At 40.1% G+C, this 16787-nt stretch overlaps 1 protein-coding gene across 2 annotated transcripts in view; it reads right to left on the bottom strand.

The window, feature by feature from the left end:
- Positions 1-15483, bottom strand: part of DYNC2I1 (dynein 2 intermediate chain 1) — a 189366-nt gene extending 173883 nt beyond the window's left edge. For both annotated transcript variants that reach the window (XM_003410524.4, XM_064285057.1), the window contains exons 1-4: positions 15306-15483; positions 6596-6649; positions 4965-5397; positions 40-131 (exon numbers count right to left, since the gene is read on the bottom strand). In XM_003410524.4, the coding sequence (XP_003410572.2) occupies positions 40-131; positions 4965-5397; positions 6596-6649; positions 15306-15320 (594 nt within the window). In that variant the 5' untranslated portion in view covers positions 15321-15483. The remainder of the gene's footprint in view (positions 1-39; positions 132-4964; positions 5398-6595; positions 6650-15305) is intronic.
- Between the last annotated feature and the right edge of the window lie 1304 nt (positions 15484-16787).

The raw sequence follows: 16787 nt of genomic DNA, 5'->3' as shown, positions 1-16787 counted from the left end.
ATATTTGGAAAACGCTTCTTTGGGTTTTTCTTTGTATACCTTTCTTTCTCGATATCTTCTTTCTCTCTCTTCATCTCCTCTTTCTGAGTCATCATCTCCTTTTTCTTTCTCTTTGATTCTTACTTTACTTACTACAAAAAAAAAAAAATTAACATTCTCAAATTTTAGCACATTAAAAATATCTTCTAGCATCTTGCTGCAGTCTTTATTGTACATATTATGTTTACTAGAATGTATTAAAATATTTTCTGCAATGAAAACGAATTATCCAATCTCATGAATTCAAAGTTCTAGTATCTAAACGTAAAATGGAATAAAAAAAGAGACATCAAAATGGCAATCTAATATAATTCTTCTCTCCTAATTGCCTACTAGAGACCTGGTGGCACAGTGGTTAAGAGCTTGTCTGCTAACCAAAAGGTCAGCAGTTCGAATCCACCAGCCACTCCTTGGAAACCCTATGGGGCAGTTCTATTCTGTCCTATGGAGTTCTCTGATTTGACTGAGGCAACCTATCAAATGTCTGACTAATTGCTGGAAATAAGAGTGGAGACAAATACATAATGCCTTTGGAGTTTCCATGCTAAAAGTACAGGTAAGAGAAATATTATGGATTGAATTGTGTCCCTCAAAAATGTATGTTGGATCCTAACCCCCATACAGATGGATGTGATCCCATTTGGGAATACGGTTTTCTTTGTTGTCGATAAGCCATATCAATGTAGGGTGTGTCTTAAACCAATAACTTTTGAGCTATAAAAGGAGCAAATCTGGCACAGAGGCAAGAAAGCACAAAGAAGAGAAAGCGAGCTGCCTCGCAGAACTCACCAAGAACACCGGCTAGAAAAGCTGAGACAAGGATTTTACCCCAGAGCTGACAGAGAGCCTTCCCCTAGAGCCGGCACCCTGAATTCAGACTTCTAGCCTCCTAAACTGTGAGAAAATAAATTTCCATTTGTTAAAACCATCCACTTGTGGTATTTCTTGTTACAGCAAACTAAGACAGGAAGTACAGCCCTCCTTACCCCCTGAGAAAAACCTGCCTAGTCGGCCAAACATTTTAGCTGCTAAACTCAAAGGAAATGTCTGTCCTTGTTGATCCGATGGGAAAAAATAGCACCGGTCCACCACACCCTACTGGCAACCATGTTGCTAAGGAGAAGGCAGAAAATGCCAGGAGGTCCTCTGTGGGAAAAGGTTCCGCCCACTGGCACAAAAGATGAAGCTTTACTGCCTAGCAGCCAACTCCCATTCCACTGCTGACCCAACACCTATCACAGCCTGGGATCCACAGAGAAATCAACCCATGTTATAAATGAGTACTGATGATGCCAACAGCACGTTCCAATAATGAAAATCTAGATCTTCACTTCTGAATCTGCAGACAAACAAAGTCATCAGACTTAACATTAAGAGATTAATACTTTGAAAAATGAGGACAAAACTAAACTCTCAGAGATAATTGAAATAAAGTTGATTCATTTATTCTTTCACTCAAAAATATTCACTAAGCACCAACCTCTCTTCTAGGAGCTTGAGAACACAGAAGAGATCAAAACGGGGAGAAATTCCCACAGAACTCACATTATAGTGGCAGGAGACAGTAAATAAAGTAGTAGGGATAGTAGAGGAAAGAAAGAGGTCAGACTCTGGATATATTTTGAAGGTAGAGCCAACAGAATTTCCTGATAGATTTTAAGAAAAAGAGTGGAGTCAAGATTGATTCCAAGGTTTTTCAACCTAACTAACCAAAAGGAAACAGTTGCAATCAACTGACACGGGTAAGGTTTGAGCAAAGTAGATTGTGTAGCTTTAGACATATTAAGTTTGGGATATCTATTAGACATCAACCTACAGAAGTCAAGCATGCAAGTAGATACAAAAAAAAGTCTGGAATTCAGAGATGAGGTCCAGCTGGAGACAAAAACTTGGAAGTCAGCAGCATATAGATGGTAGTTAAAACCATGAGACTGGATAAATCACCAAGAGAGTAAGGGTAGATGGAGAACTGGTCCAAGGACTGAGTCCTAGAGCAAGGCAACACTGTACAGATTGGGGAAACGAAAAGGAAGCATCAAAGGAGATATGGAAGAGATGTAAAAATAATGAAGGACAGTGGAAAGAACTTCAAAGAGTCTAATTATATAACAATTATTTTCAGTACAATTCATTTCAATGCTGCATTGGAAAAAAAGTAGGTAGCAATGAACAAAGAACAATTTAAAAACAAAAAGGATTTTATTAGAAATAAAAACCAAGAGCACTAAAAGAATAAGTTTTTAAAGACACTGAATAATAAAACGGTTACTGTTAATTAGTGGTAACCCAGCTAACCTAACAATTCTACCCCTAGGTATACATCCAACAGAAATGTACATATATGAACATCAAAAAGCACACTTAATAATGTTCATTAACAGCCTTATTTGCAATAAATCAAATCTGCAAACAATTCAAATGGCCACCGGCACTGGAATGGGTTTAAATATATTGTGCTATGTTTATACAACGGAGTACTATTTAATGATGAAAGTGAATGAACTATTCATATACTCAACAACATCAATTAATCACATAAACATAATAGTGAATAAATTAAGCTGGATGCAAAATAATGATATAAAATACTATTTCATTATATAAATATCAGAAACATGCAAAAGTAATCTATGGAGATAGAAATCAGGATAGTGGTTACATTTGGGGAGAGGAGCTGTATGTTTATGATTTGTGTGTTTTTCTGCATTTTATACTTCAATAAATAACTTTATAAAAATGAATACTGAACATATGTTCAAACCACTACAGTAAATGATAAATATTATGGGGGAGATACATTGAGGCTATGCAAATATCCTGTTTCTCCTTAAATTTTCATCCACTAATTTCTACATTCTTCAGTGGATTTTGCCTGCAGTAATTACTACTGTAGTGTTCTAATGGTGATTTTCTATTTCCCTCATTCGTTCTGTAATTCCTGCATTTATTAATTGGAACTCATAAGGTTGTCCCTCCTCCATTATTTATTTGAATTCATTTATTTAAATAAGCTTGGACTCTCGAATATTTTATTCTTTGATTCATAATCTAATATTTTGTTTCTCAGACTCTTCCAGATTTGGCTAGCAGGAGCTGTTTGAGATTAGCTCCTGTGTCCTTTTGACATCTCTCTCCCTCCTCTCTTTTTTTTTTTTTTTTTTTAAGCACTTCCTTATATGTGGCACCATAAGAGACTCCAGACTCACCTTGTGTTTTCCCTGCTCCAGCCCAGGAATCAACCATTTCTCCAAGGAGACCTGGTCCCTTTTATTCAAGAATGGTGTTTTAAAACCAAGATCTAGGTACTAGGTGTGATCACTGGTACTGGGGTGTCACTGCTTCTAGGCTCTCTCAGCACAAAGAGCTATGTAATGTGTGTACATGAGTATGTACACAGCCTTATAGATGCCTCACCATGGAACATCAAACAGACTATGCAATTAGAGCTGCACTCATAATCAAGTGGGGGTGGCACACAGAGCACCAGGTCTGAGAAGATCCTGAACGAACAAGGATGTTGCCAGAGTACACCCCTTACATTCACAGCACAGTAACTCCTAGGTCACTGCTTGTTGCTTCTTCCTCAGTCCACACCTAGGGCCTAACAGTGAGCTCTCTATGACAAGTTCAGCTGACTGGAGAGGAACTCATCGGCTCAATAAGCCGGCACTCTCCTGAAGCAGGCTGCTATCGCATTATATCCCACCTGGTGTGGTCCTGAAGAGCATGGAATGAGAAATCCTGTGAGCAGAACTCTGAACTCTCCATTTTGCATAAGAGATGGCCTACATTAAGAAACCATGTCAATTCATGGGCAACAGTTTTGCCAGAAAGTCAAGACTTAGAAGTAATACAGAGGATTGGTCATTGGGAAATTTGTAGCTGACCATCAGCATATTTGTGATCCATATGAATGCTCATCAAAACATCAAAAGGTTGCTACCTTGGCGAATAATCTTAATACCCCGGTTTTAAAGATAACTATTTCTGTGCGTATCAGTCAACCTACTTCCCCAGCCATTCAAGCACTTGTTCAACAGGCTGATGAACAAAACATCCATGGTGGCAGGGAGGGGCGCACATTCACCAAGCCACCCTGACTATCATTTCTGCTGATCATCCAATTTGCCACAGCAGTAACCAAGCCTGAGTCCTTGATATAGTACTTGGTAACAAGCCAGCTATTTATGGACATATTTAGCTGTACTCTCAACAGCCTGGACTTCCTTGGTTTTCATTCATTTTCTTAACTAGGTTCACCACCTTCCTTGTTGATTCTCAGAGTTACTACTAATAAACTCCCTTTTTGCTTACATTAACTAGTTTGATTTGAAAAAAAAAAGTATTGTTTGTATAATAAAAAATAGTGAAGATATTTTCATTTAAAAAAAAAAAAAGGTATGCAACTTTACCCTAGAATTCCTAGGAATTTAGATAACAAATACTTAAACATTGCTTAAAATAAAACTGGCATTTTGAAGGAGCACTTTTTATCAAAGAGCATTATTTTTCTTTTTTCACTATGGGGGTTGGACTTTATTCAATAAAAATCTAAAATATGCTTCAATAATAAAAGTCTAGCTAATAATGAAATAAATGTTACTTCCTCCACTAACTGAAATGAGTTTAAAAAAAAAAATGTGTATACATACACACAGGTACAAGAGGGTAAGTTCAAATCCAAAACTAAAACATTTATAAAAATTGTAAGAGAAAACAAAATGATGAATGAAAATCTCTAAAGAGGAAAATACTCACAAAAGTGAGAACTTTTTGTGAGAAGTACATTTAACAAAACATTGTAGCTAACAGCTATGCAATTCCTTAAAAGGAAAGATAGAATATATTTTTAAACTATATTTAATACAAAATAATACAAAAATAAATTTAAGAGAAGAGCTTAGATGTGTCCAGTTAAAACAAACCTGAACGAATCTTCTTTTCTACCTTTTCCAGAAGTTGCTTGTCACACGCCTCACGTCCCAGGAGGTTATGATAGGCAGTGGTCTGTCTAAGTTCTTCTTTCCTAGCTTTTCTCTCTTTTTCTTTTTCTCTGTCTTTTCCTCTACTGTGAGACTTTTCTGTGTCTTGTTCTCGATGTTTCTCTTTATATTTTTCTCTTTCCCGATCTTTTGTGTCTTTTTTTCTTTCCCTTTGTTTTTCTCTGTCCCTCTCCCCTCGAAGAGTCTCCTTAGACACGTGAGCATCTCTTTCATTTGCCCGTTCTTTATGCTTTGTGTCTGGGTCTTGATTCTTGTATTTACGCTCCCTGTATTCAAGTAGGTCAGATTCTGACTCCTTATGTAGTTTCTTTTCTCTGTGTTTCTTTTCATCTTTTGGGCTATCTGCTTGTGCAACCTAAAGAGAAAAAGGGTTACTGCTTCACTGTTGTTGTTGTTAGGTGCTGTCAAGTCAATTCCGACTCATAGCCACTCTATGGGATGGAGTAGAACCGCCCCATAGGGTTTCTAGGGAATGGCTGGTGGATTTAATTTGCCAACGTTTTGGTTAGCAGCTGAGCTCTTAACCACTACACCACCAGGGCTCCACTTCTTTACTCCCAGTGAACCCAGTGCCGTCGAGTCAGCCCTGTAGGACAGAGTAGAACTGCCCCATAGAGTTTCCAAGGAGCGCCTGGAGGATTTGAACTGCCAACCCTTTGGTTAGCAGCTGAGCTCTTAACCACTACACCACCAGGGCTCCACTTCTTTACTAGAAAAGCAAAATACATGCTGAACTTTTAATATCTGAACATGATAATCATACTCACTTGAAGGGTCTTAAAAATATATTGCATTCAACTTCTTTCCAACTTTCCAAGCAAGGTAAGGGGTGGGGCCTTAATTAACATTCTTAGAATTCCAAAGTATTTGTGGTCAAATTTCCCATTTTACATTACTGACTGCTTAAGTCCCTTATATCACAGGCATTCAAATCATCTTTCTGGCAAAACAAATCTAAAATGCTACATTGATTAGAAAGAAAAAGAGATATTGAAGCTATGTTTTAAAGTTACTAAGACACTAACTACCTAACCTGTTGTTGAGTTGATGCCAACTCACAGCAACCCTACAGGACAGGTCCTACCAAAGAAGCGGGATCCTAGAGCCCAGAGCCTGTCCTTTCCCCCACTGACCTAAGGAACAATCGGAAATGTAGCAGCAATGGCCTCAGGAGAACTCTATCTCAATTACCAAGCTACCCTCTCCCTGTCTGCCCCCAACCCCACCACTGCACACAAGCCCCCCAAGTGGCATTTGGGATACTCCTGAACCGTGACAAAAGACCCACTGAGCTTGTGAGGATGTAGGGATAGACTGAAATCACCAGCCACCCCAAGAAACTGAACATGTCCTATACCATAATTTTACCCTATTTCACTATGGTTCTAAGAGATATTAACTACAATGGCTTTATCTTTGAATCGAAAATTCCTCTGAAATAAGCTACATGCAATCAAAGTTTTACAGTATTATAAACTAGGTAAAACTGCCAAAAAAAAAAAAAACCTATAGGTTCCAAATGGATCCCAATTTAAATATGTAAAGTATATTACCCAGAGGTGTTTTCTGAGTTCATCTGCTTTCCATGTATCATCTTTTGTTCTTCTCTGAAAAAGAAATTATAAAGTTAAAAAATTTTAAAGAGTTAAAATAACTAATTTTGTATGTTCTGATGAACTACTATTTCATTAGGCCACTTAAATCATTGGCAATTAATTCTTGATATGCCAGAAAATACTTATCTCTTTAATGGAATAAAAGCAAATAAAAATACAGATTTTTAAAAATTATTCACTAGTCTAAAATTACATGACTATAGAATGTATTGCTTTGACTACTTCAAAACCCATTAAATATTATAAAGATAAAATAGAAAACAAGTTACAGTGACACTCTAAATGACAGATCAAGGACAAATATTTTGAGTTTACAATCTATTGTGGCAAATTGTATTTTCCAAAAATAGCCACTACAATATCTCTCATCCCAAACGCTCATCTTGCCATGTGACTCTCAGGCTCCTCCCATAGAGAGGTGCAATTTATATTCCTTTTCCTTCAATTTGGATAAGTTTATACAGTGGCAGGAGTGATGCTATGTGACTTCCAAGGCAATATGGCTTCCATCTGGTTCTCTTTGGGTTGCTCACTTCTGGAACTCAGCCACCATGCTGTGAGGAACTTCGGCAACCACGTAAAGCAGCCACATGTAGGTGTCGGCCAATGACCCCAGTTGAGGCCCCAGCCAACAGTAAGCATCAACCACCAGATACATGAGTAAGCAAGATTTCAAATAATTCCAGCTCCAGCTGAAGCTTTTGAGCCATACCCTACACACAGAAATTTAGTCTTCCCAGTTGATGCCTCGGAGATAAGCTGAACCTGCTGTGAATTTTCCAAATTCCTGACCCACAGAATGTGTTGGCGTAATAATATGGCTGCTGTTGTTTTACCCAACGAAGTCTGGGGTAGTCTGTTATGTAGGAACAGTAACAGGGATAGATTGAGGGAGAGAGAAAGGAAGAGTGGGATGGACTGGTAGGTAGGTAGGTAGATAAATAGATAAACAGATAACGTATTTAGCATCTACCCCATAGGGTTTCCAAGGAGCTCCTGGTAGATTCAAACTGCTGACCTTTTGATTAGCAGCCCAGCTCTTAACCACTGTGCATCTAGAGCATGTCGAGTGCTATACTATGTCAAACACATTATTAAGCCCCATAGCCCTATGAAGTGGGTTATTAGTCCCCATTTTACAAATGAGGAAGCTGAGGAATAGAGAATCTAAATAACTTTTGTCCCCAAATCTTACACATTGCTAGGCAGATAACAGGACTTGAATACATAATTGTGGAATGAATGAAAGAATAAACGGTCACTAATTGAAAAAGAGGCTGAGTCAGTATTCAATCTTACGTCACCAGAGCCCAGAGCCTGTCCTTTCACCACTGTCCCACCAAAATAAGGTGCTCTGTATGCCTGTGGGAATAGAGCATTCCACAAGCTAAATGATCTCTCCATTCTATAAAAAACACCGTTATTCATTCAACAAATACATACTGAGCTCCTAACAAATGCCAAGCACTGCTCCAGACACTTGGACTACATAAACAAAACTGAAAAAAGAAAAAAATTCCTGCCTTCTAGGTACTTATCTGCTGACTCTAATGTTTGCTGTTGTCTGTTGTTAAAATAGTTGCTTCCCTGTTTAATAATCTTTTTCAAGCATAGATCATACCTCCTCAGCTAAACTCTAATCTTCCAGAATGGAAGGCTATCTGAATCCTTTCTATGTATCAAGCATCTAGCACTGCTTAGCTCATAACAGCACCTCATAAATATCACCCACGAAAAAATACATATTATGAATCCCTGTCACAGGCTTGAGTCAAGGAAGTTCATCAGTTACCCAAACTTATTCTGAGAATTTAAGGGGAAATGTTAAAATAAGCTGTGGTACTCTTAAACTATGTCTACTAATTCTTTAACATGCCTCCTTTCACGAGACTAATTTCCCTCCCAGTGAATGTGGGCCAGACTTGACTCATTTCTAGTGAGGAGAATGTGGTAGAAGTGATGCTATGTGACTTCTGAGGCTAGGTCATGGGATGAATATCTTCCACCTGTTGCTCTCTCTTGCCTCGCTCATCCAGGAGAGGCCAGCACCATGTCATGAGGACAAACTGATTTGGGAGAGCTCCATGTGGAGAGGAAGTGTGGAATTCTACCAACAGCCAGCACCACTTCAATAGCCATGTGAGCAAGTCACTAGAAATATACCATTTAACCCCAGTTAAACCTTTAGACAGGAGCCCTGGTAGTGTAGTGGTTAAGTGTTTGGCAAGCTAACTGAAAGGTCAGCAATTTGTACCCATCAGCCTCTCCGTGGGAGAGAGGTGTAGCAATCTGTTTCTGTAAAGATTACAACCTTGGAAACCCTATGGGGCCGTTCTACTCAGTCCTGTAGGGTCGCTATGAGTCAGAATCAACTCAACGGCAATGAGTTTGGTCACTGGTGTCACTAGGGTTGGTGTCACCCAGTGCAGTAACTGATGGTGTCACCCTTCCACGCTAATTACCACAATATTGTAGTTAAAACAGCAGAAAATCTGACAACATAATAGACTATAAAGATACCAGCAGCAACGAAAACAACGGCACGTGCTTGCAGCATGTGCAGGTGAAACCACGTGAAGTATCGTTGTAATTGGCTAATAATGATAGCTCTGACAGAGTGTATACGAAGGTTCAAAAGGTAAATTAGCATAGAGTTTTAGCCTTGTAGGTGTATTGATACATGTAAGCTGGGCTTACAAAAATTTTTGTTGTTGTTACAACTAACTACAGGGAGATTTTAAAAAATAATAATAAATTTCTGCTAAAACACTGCACAAAAATTTTATAAACAGTCATTTTGGTGTCACCTCCCCTAATAGTGTCACCTGCTGGGGTCAGCACCCCCTGCGCCACCCTAGTGATGCCACTGGGTTTGGTTTTTGGTTTGGAAACCTTCAGATGTCTGCAGCTTCAACTGACATCTTGATCAGAACCTATAAAAAGACCTTGAGCCTGAAGGGAGAGTGTTAACATATCCTGGGGTTGTTAACCAATGTCGTAAAACAATATGTGAACTACTGTTTAATGAGAAACTAGTTTGTTCTGTAAACCTTCATCTAAAGTACAACAACAACAACAACAACAAAAAACCCTCAAGCCAGAAGTCCCAGCAAAGCCACTCCCAAATTTCTCATCTACAGAAACTGTGAGGATAATAAATGTTTATTGCTGTTTTAAGACACAGGTCGTTATGCAGCAACAGGTAGGTAATACAGACATTTAACCTCCTCCTACCTAAACTGTACCCCATTTGCAATGCTCAACTCAAGACTCACCTTCTCCATAGCCATCTAAACTTTCACCCTTGCTTTGAACTCAAACAGTTTTACACTGTTCCACACATTTAGCACTTCATTGCAGACCTCCTGAGATTGTTTGCTACTAGTAAATGTCTGTTAGTCTCCCTGGTAAGACTATAAGCCCATTGAAGATAGAATCGTAGCTCATTCTTCTTTGGTATTCCTGCTTCAAACTGCTGCTCTTACTCAACATACAGGTACTAACTGTTGCGTTAGAGTGTATCTTTCGCCAGACCTGTAACAACACAGTTTAACACCACTTGATGTTAAGATATGGCTTGATGATAGATAGCCGTAACCTTGGCTAAACAAAATTAATCAAGGATGACTTCTGTACAGAACAAGATAGCATTTATTCTATTTCATTTTCTTTTTGAGAAACACTGCCTTAAAGAGGCAAATAAAGAAAGAATTTGGTAAGCGTGTTCCAAATGAAAGCAGATGTAGGACAAACAAAAACTAAAATTTAGTCATGAATAAGCCACTAAGAATCTTCCTGATTATGTGAAAACTAGGGGAAATAGAAAAAAATTTCTAATAGCTCATAAATATACCCGATAGAAATAAATAAAAGGCAACCAGTTATAAGAATCTAGCCCAAATATACTATAACCACAAAATTTGTTAATAAGCTTTCACTGGAAAACGTTTTTTTTAATTGCTTGATTTACCAAAATGGATCCACAGTAAGATATGTTATAAGATGGTCAGTTGCAATTAGAATAAGTGTAACTCTAGTGTCTGAACTTTAATTTTTTTTTTTCTCTTTCAAGTTAACTGCTCTGTATAGAAGTTTAATGTATGATCTAAACAACTTGCCTAAATTCAACAAAGGAGAGAAGTGTGTATGCTGTTAGAAGAACACATTATGAGGACAGGGCCCTGAGCCCTTTGCCAAGTATTGCAAAGGCATGTAGTCACCAACTAGAGATGTAAAAAGTAAATTAAAAAAAAAAAAACTATCAGATTTGTACAGACCCTACGTATAACAGAACAAAACACTGCTCAGTCTTGTGCTATCCTCACAATCTTCGCTGTGTTTGAGCCCATTGTTGTAGCCACTGTCTAAATCCCTCTCATTGAGGGTCTTCCTCTTTTTCAATGACCCTGTACTTTACCAAGCATGATGTCCTTCTCCAGGAACTGGTCACTCCTGATAACATGTCCAAAGTACGTGAGATGAAGTCTCCCCATTGTCACTTAAAGGAGCACTCTGCCTGTACTTCTTCCAAGGCAGACTTGTTCGTTCTTCTGGCAGTCCATGGTATATTCAATATACTTCTCCAACACCAACACCATAATTCAAAGGCATCAGTTCATCTTCGGTCTTCCTTTTTCATTGTCCAGCTTTTACATGCATGTGAGGCAACTGAAAACGCCATGGCTTGGGTCAGGTACATCTTAGGCTCAAGATGACATCTTCGCTTTTGAATACTTCGAAGAGGTCTTTTGCAGCAGATTTGCCCATGCAATACGTCCTTTGATTTCTTGACCACTGTTTCCATGGGCATTGATTATGGATCCAAGTAAAATTAAATTCTTGAAAACTTAAATATTTTCTCTGTTTATCATGGTGTTGCTTATTGATCCAGGTTTGAGGACTTCTGTTTTATGTTGAGGTGAAATCCATACTGAAGACTGCAGTCTTTGATCTTCATCAATAAGTGCTTCAAGTCCTCTTCACTTTCAGTAAGGTTGTGTCGTCCGCATATCGCAGGTTGTTAGTGAGTCTTCCTCCAGTCCTGATGCTGCATTCTTCATATAGTCCAGCTTCTCAGACTATTTGATCAGCAGAATGAATATGTACGGTGAAAGGATACAACCCTGACACCTATCTTTCCTGATTTTAAACTACATAGTATCCTTTTGTTCTGTTCGAACAACTGCCTCTTGGTTTATTTACAGGTTCTGCAAGAGCACAATTAAGTGTCCTATTCTTTGCAAAGTTATCCGTAATTTGCTATGATCCATACAGTCTAATACCTTTACATAGTGAATAAAACACAGGTAAACATCTTTTTTTTTTTTTTTAAACATCTTTCTGGTATTCTCTGCTTTCAGCTAGGATCCATCTGACATCAGCATTGATATCCCTCATTCCACATCCTCCTCTTAATCTATCTTGAATTTCTGGCAGTTCCCTGTCAATGTACTGCTGCTGCCGCTTTTTAATAACCTTCAGCAAAATTTTACTTGCGTGTGATATTAATGATATTGTTCGATAATTTCTGCATTCGGTTGGATCAGCTTTCTTGGGAATAGGAATCAACATGGATCTCTTCCAGTCAGTTGGCCAGGTAGCTGTCTTCCAAATTTCTTGGTATAGATGAGTGAGCACCTCCATCGCTGCATCTGTTTGTTGGCATTCGGTCAATTCCTGTAGCCTTGTTTTTCGCCAATGCTTTCAGGGTAGCTTGGACTTCTTCCTTCAGTACCACTGGTTTTTGATCATATGCTACCTCCTGAAATGGTTGAATGAATGTCGACCCATTCTTTCTGGTACAGTGACTCTGTGTATTCCTTTCATTTTGGGTTCTTAGTGGTTGTAATTATACACTTTTGCTGAAAGTAACATGCAACATGTCTGATCAAGATCACAAGATTTTTCTTCTGAATTTTAAACTTTCGCCAACAAAGAAACCCAGCTATTTCCTTATAAATGCACAAAATACTTATCATTTTTATGCAAATAATACATGTGTTGTTTTTGCAAACCCCCCTTGCATTATTTTTGTAGGCATGCTATGCCAATATTTTTTTATATGTTGCTGACTTCGATTTCAATTATTTTTTCTGTCCAATGGATTTAATGTTACCAGGATAAAACTGATATTATGGAAACTTCATTTAAGGTAGATATTTTCCTAAGCTAAGTGCAACCAATGGTGAACTGAATGGGCTCATGACGGAAATGGGATGCCATGTTGAAATCAAAGAATATGAATGAGCGAACAGCCAGAAATTAGCAGAAACGATGGTAGGCCTGAAACTACAAGAAAAAAAGGTATTTATATTGTATTACTATCATAAATCTTAAGCTGAAATATAATTTTTGACAATCACTGTCTTTGAAATCCCAGTCTTTCTCAAGCTGTTGCAGATGGTTTCTGCGGTTATTTTCCCCCAAGCAGAAGCCACCTACTTGCAGACTTCAGTAAACGTCACCCGCTTCAGTTGTCCTGATACTGTGAATTCACGAATCCCAGACTGCATCCATTCATCCCGCTCTCTTCTCAGGAAAGTCTTGACTGGGTAGCTGACTGCTATGTCTAGCAGCTTCAGCTTGCAGGTATGGCCATCAGGTATGACTGCTATATGGGCACCAGTTAATATAATTTTGAATGTTTTTTTCTTTGTGAGTAGCCATGGCATCAAAAATTAGTAAAAACTTCTTCAAAAAGAATCCCCCCGCCTATTCATCTACCCATACTTACCTAACATCACAGTTCTTCCATCCCTTCTTATTACAGTGAGCAACCCCACTGGTGGGCAGTTTTTCACCAGGCATGGTAACTCTCTTGAAAACCACCATCAGCTTTAACTTCATCCCACTCGCAGTACAACCAAGGACTACTGTGAAGCAAGCCCTCTAGTTCCCAGTGGTTGTAATGGGTACAGTTCTCATACCTGAAGCAACATAGTCCTGCTAACCAGGGTGTCAAAAGACATAAGAGCTTCATATTAATTACATCTATTGCAGACATACTTAGTTCAGAGATTTCCTTGCTAAAGAATTTGCGAAGTTGACCATCTTTTGCTCCCAGTCATCTAGAAGTTGCTGGTCTAGAGTGGTTCTCATTCTCACAGAAAGGCCATTCCTTTTCATGAATTTATGAGTACAGGTGAAACCTGCCTTGAAATCTGGGATTCTTTGATTTGCGAGAAGCTTCCTTTTGATCTGAATTGTGACAGCAGAGACAGCTTGATTTTATTCCCTTCCAGAAATAATCCACTTTTTCAAGTCATATTCCAACTCAGACCACTTCATTGTGGACCCACTATGTTTTGGGTCCACGATGTGTGTGTTTTTACAGATTCATTTTCTCCAATTCCTTCCTCCTTTCGCAAACAGTTGACTCTTGAACCTTAAAGTCTCTCCTGCTCCTCTGTTGATTGTTTCTTACGCCCTTGCAACCGATTATCAGTTTGAAGTCCTCAGTGTGGGACTTGCATTTAATTCCTGCCATGATCCGAAAAAGTTCTAAAATGGACATTTATAAACTAAAAAAAAAAAAAACTGCGCACAATATAATCAACAACTGGCTGGTTCTAGTAAAGAGATGGTGATATTCAAATGTGAGGTATACAAGAAGAAAAGGTCTTTTTATGTGCCCGACAGCAACAGGTTTGGTTTTGGTTTGGGTTAAGGCACTTGAGGAGCCCTGATGGTTAAGAGCTCCACTGCTAACCAAAAGGTCAGCGATTGGAACCCACCAGCCACCCGTCCGAAACCCTACGGGGCAGTTCTACCCCGTGCTACAGGGTCACCATGAGTCTGAATCCACTCAAAGGCAACGGCTTTGGTTTGGTTTTAAGGTGCTTAAAAGGACCCTGGTGGTGCAGTGGTTAAAGTGCATAGGTGGTAACCAAATTGTGGGCGGTTCCAATCCATCAGACACTGGGTGAGCCAGGGGAGAATGCCGCATTCTGCTTCTCTGAAGATTACAGCCTTGGCAAACGCTAAGAGGCTAGGAGTTGGAATGCACTCCAGGGCAGTGTGTTTGAAAGGCACTTAAAAATCCGCGAACTACGTTTTCATAATGGTGATTTTTTTCACAATTAAATTTGCCTTTTCCCGGGTCGCTGGATCAAATAAAAAGAATGCCGCCAACAAGCCCCTCAGCACTTGGGAAGAGGAAAACAATAGGGAGACTAGAGTCCGATTTAGCAAAAAAAAAAAGTAAAAATAAACGCATTCTCCAGCTTAGCTTTAAGGATTACAAAACGTTTGAGGTTTTCTTGAGTAACCTACAAACCTGAACCAAGATCCCAGAAAAGCTAAGGAATTGATTGTAAATAAATAAATGGAGGGATTATTTATTCCGCCGCTCACAAGGTTTTCCGTTGGATTCAAGCACCTTCGTCTAGGAAGAACTACTTTGCCCAGATTTCCTACAGAGTCCTCCAAAGAAGTTATAAAGAAATTCGGATCAGGACGAGAATTTTCAGCTAATCCCGAACTGTGGCTACCTATAAAGTTACTAATGCTGAAAGCAGAAGGCGTGAAGGAGCAGCACCAGGAGCAGCCGGTGGGCCCGCGGGGTGGGCAGCAGAGGAGGCCTGAGCCAGGTACTGGCCCCAGGACCTCCCTGTCCCCGGCCAAGCCCGAGTCCACTCCTTGCACTAACCTTTCCAGGCTCCATCGTTTCTCTCACGGCCAGGAAGGCCACGATACTCTCCGCCCCGGCCCAGGAGCTAACCACCCAAGCGAAAACTCCGAGCCAGGCCGGTGCCCGCACCCCCCGACAGGCTCGGGGCCTGCTTCGCGGTGGCACAGACCCGGCGCTGCGCGTCCTGACACCCTAGCAACCGGCAGGCAGGAGTAGGAGAGAGCCGAGCGATCGCTGGCCCTGCGCCTGCGCTCCAGCCCTGAGCTATGGCGGCGCCACGGAGGGAGAGAGGGAGGGGAGCCCTCAGGGTGGGGAGCCCGCTGCAGGGGAGGGAGCGGGGGGAAGCTCGGCGGTGTCTGTCTTACACACACCATTGTATCTTTAAATCCTTGCTATAGGGTCGCTAAGAGTCGGAATCGACTCGACGGCACTGAGTTTGGTTTTGTTTTGTTGTTGTTGAAAGTAGCGACCAGCTGTAGGGGCGACTCTCCTCTATTTACTACCACCCAACAACGTCTTTTTTTTTTTTTTAACAGCGTCTTATCAGTCCCACGCCCTAACCTGTGAGAAAAAGTGCTTTTTAACGTTTTTCCTAACGTGAGACCCCAACCAAGGAGAGAGCTGACTTTCTTCCAGGACTCCTAGGTCACTTTCAACCAAAGTGGCTGAGGGTGTAGCCCCACACACGGAAGATTTTTTCTCCCGGTTAAATTATATAGATTGTTTATTTTCAGTAATTCTGAGGACACTACTTAACTTAACTAGCCAGGGTGAAGTCAAGGGTGCGTTCCGGGATTCTAGGCGCAGGATGAGTTCAGTAGCTCAGATTGTTGTGTGCCTCCAGTGAGTGGATTCCTAGACTGGAATCTTTAAGGGGCGGCTGGCCAGGTCTTTTCTCCCGGTTAGTGACTGGTGAGTTTCAACCGTGGACCTTTAGGTTAGCGACCCAGCCCAGCTCAAATTAGGTTGAGCATTTTAGAATGAGAGAAGCCCTAAAGATAAAAAAATAAAATTTTTTTTTTTTTTTTTTAAAGATAAGGCCCCTGAAAAATACTCAGAGGGTATGGGAATAAGATTTAATCGTCACCATGCATTCAAGATCTGGATGTCAGCCTAAATTTTACAACATACTTTATGCCTCCTAATGGAAACCCTGGTAGTGTAGTGGTTAGGTGTGATGCCTGCTAACCAGAAGGTCGGCAGTTTGAATCCACCAGGCGCTCCTTGGAAACTGTATGGGGCAGTTTTACCCTGTCCTATAGGGTCACTATGAGTTGGAATCAACTGGACGGCACTGGGTTTTGTTTTTGGTTTAAACATCAGAAGGAAACCCTCCTGGCTTAGTGGTTAAGCTCTACAGCTGCTAACCAAAATATCGGCAATTCGAATCCGTTGTGCTTCTTGGAAACTGTGGGGCAGTTCTACTCTGTCCTATACAGCTGCTACCAGTCGGAATCAACTCCACAGCAATGGGGTTCTTTTGTTTTTGTTTTTAAACAT

The sequence above is a fragment of the Loxodonta africana genome, chromosome 4 (assembly GCF_030014295.1).
Source record: "Loxodonta africana isolate mLoxAfr1 chromosome 4, mLoxAfr1.hap2, whole genome shotgun sequence".
In the NCBI taxonomy this organism is placed as follows: domain Eukaryota; kingdom Metazoa; phylum Chordata; class Mammalia; order Proboscidea; family Elephantidae; genus Loxodonta; species Loxodonta africana.
The sequence above is the reverse complement of the archived record's forward strand: the minus strand, read 5'-3'. Positions and strand labels throughout refer to the sequence as shown.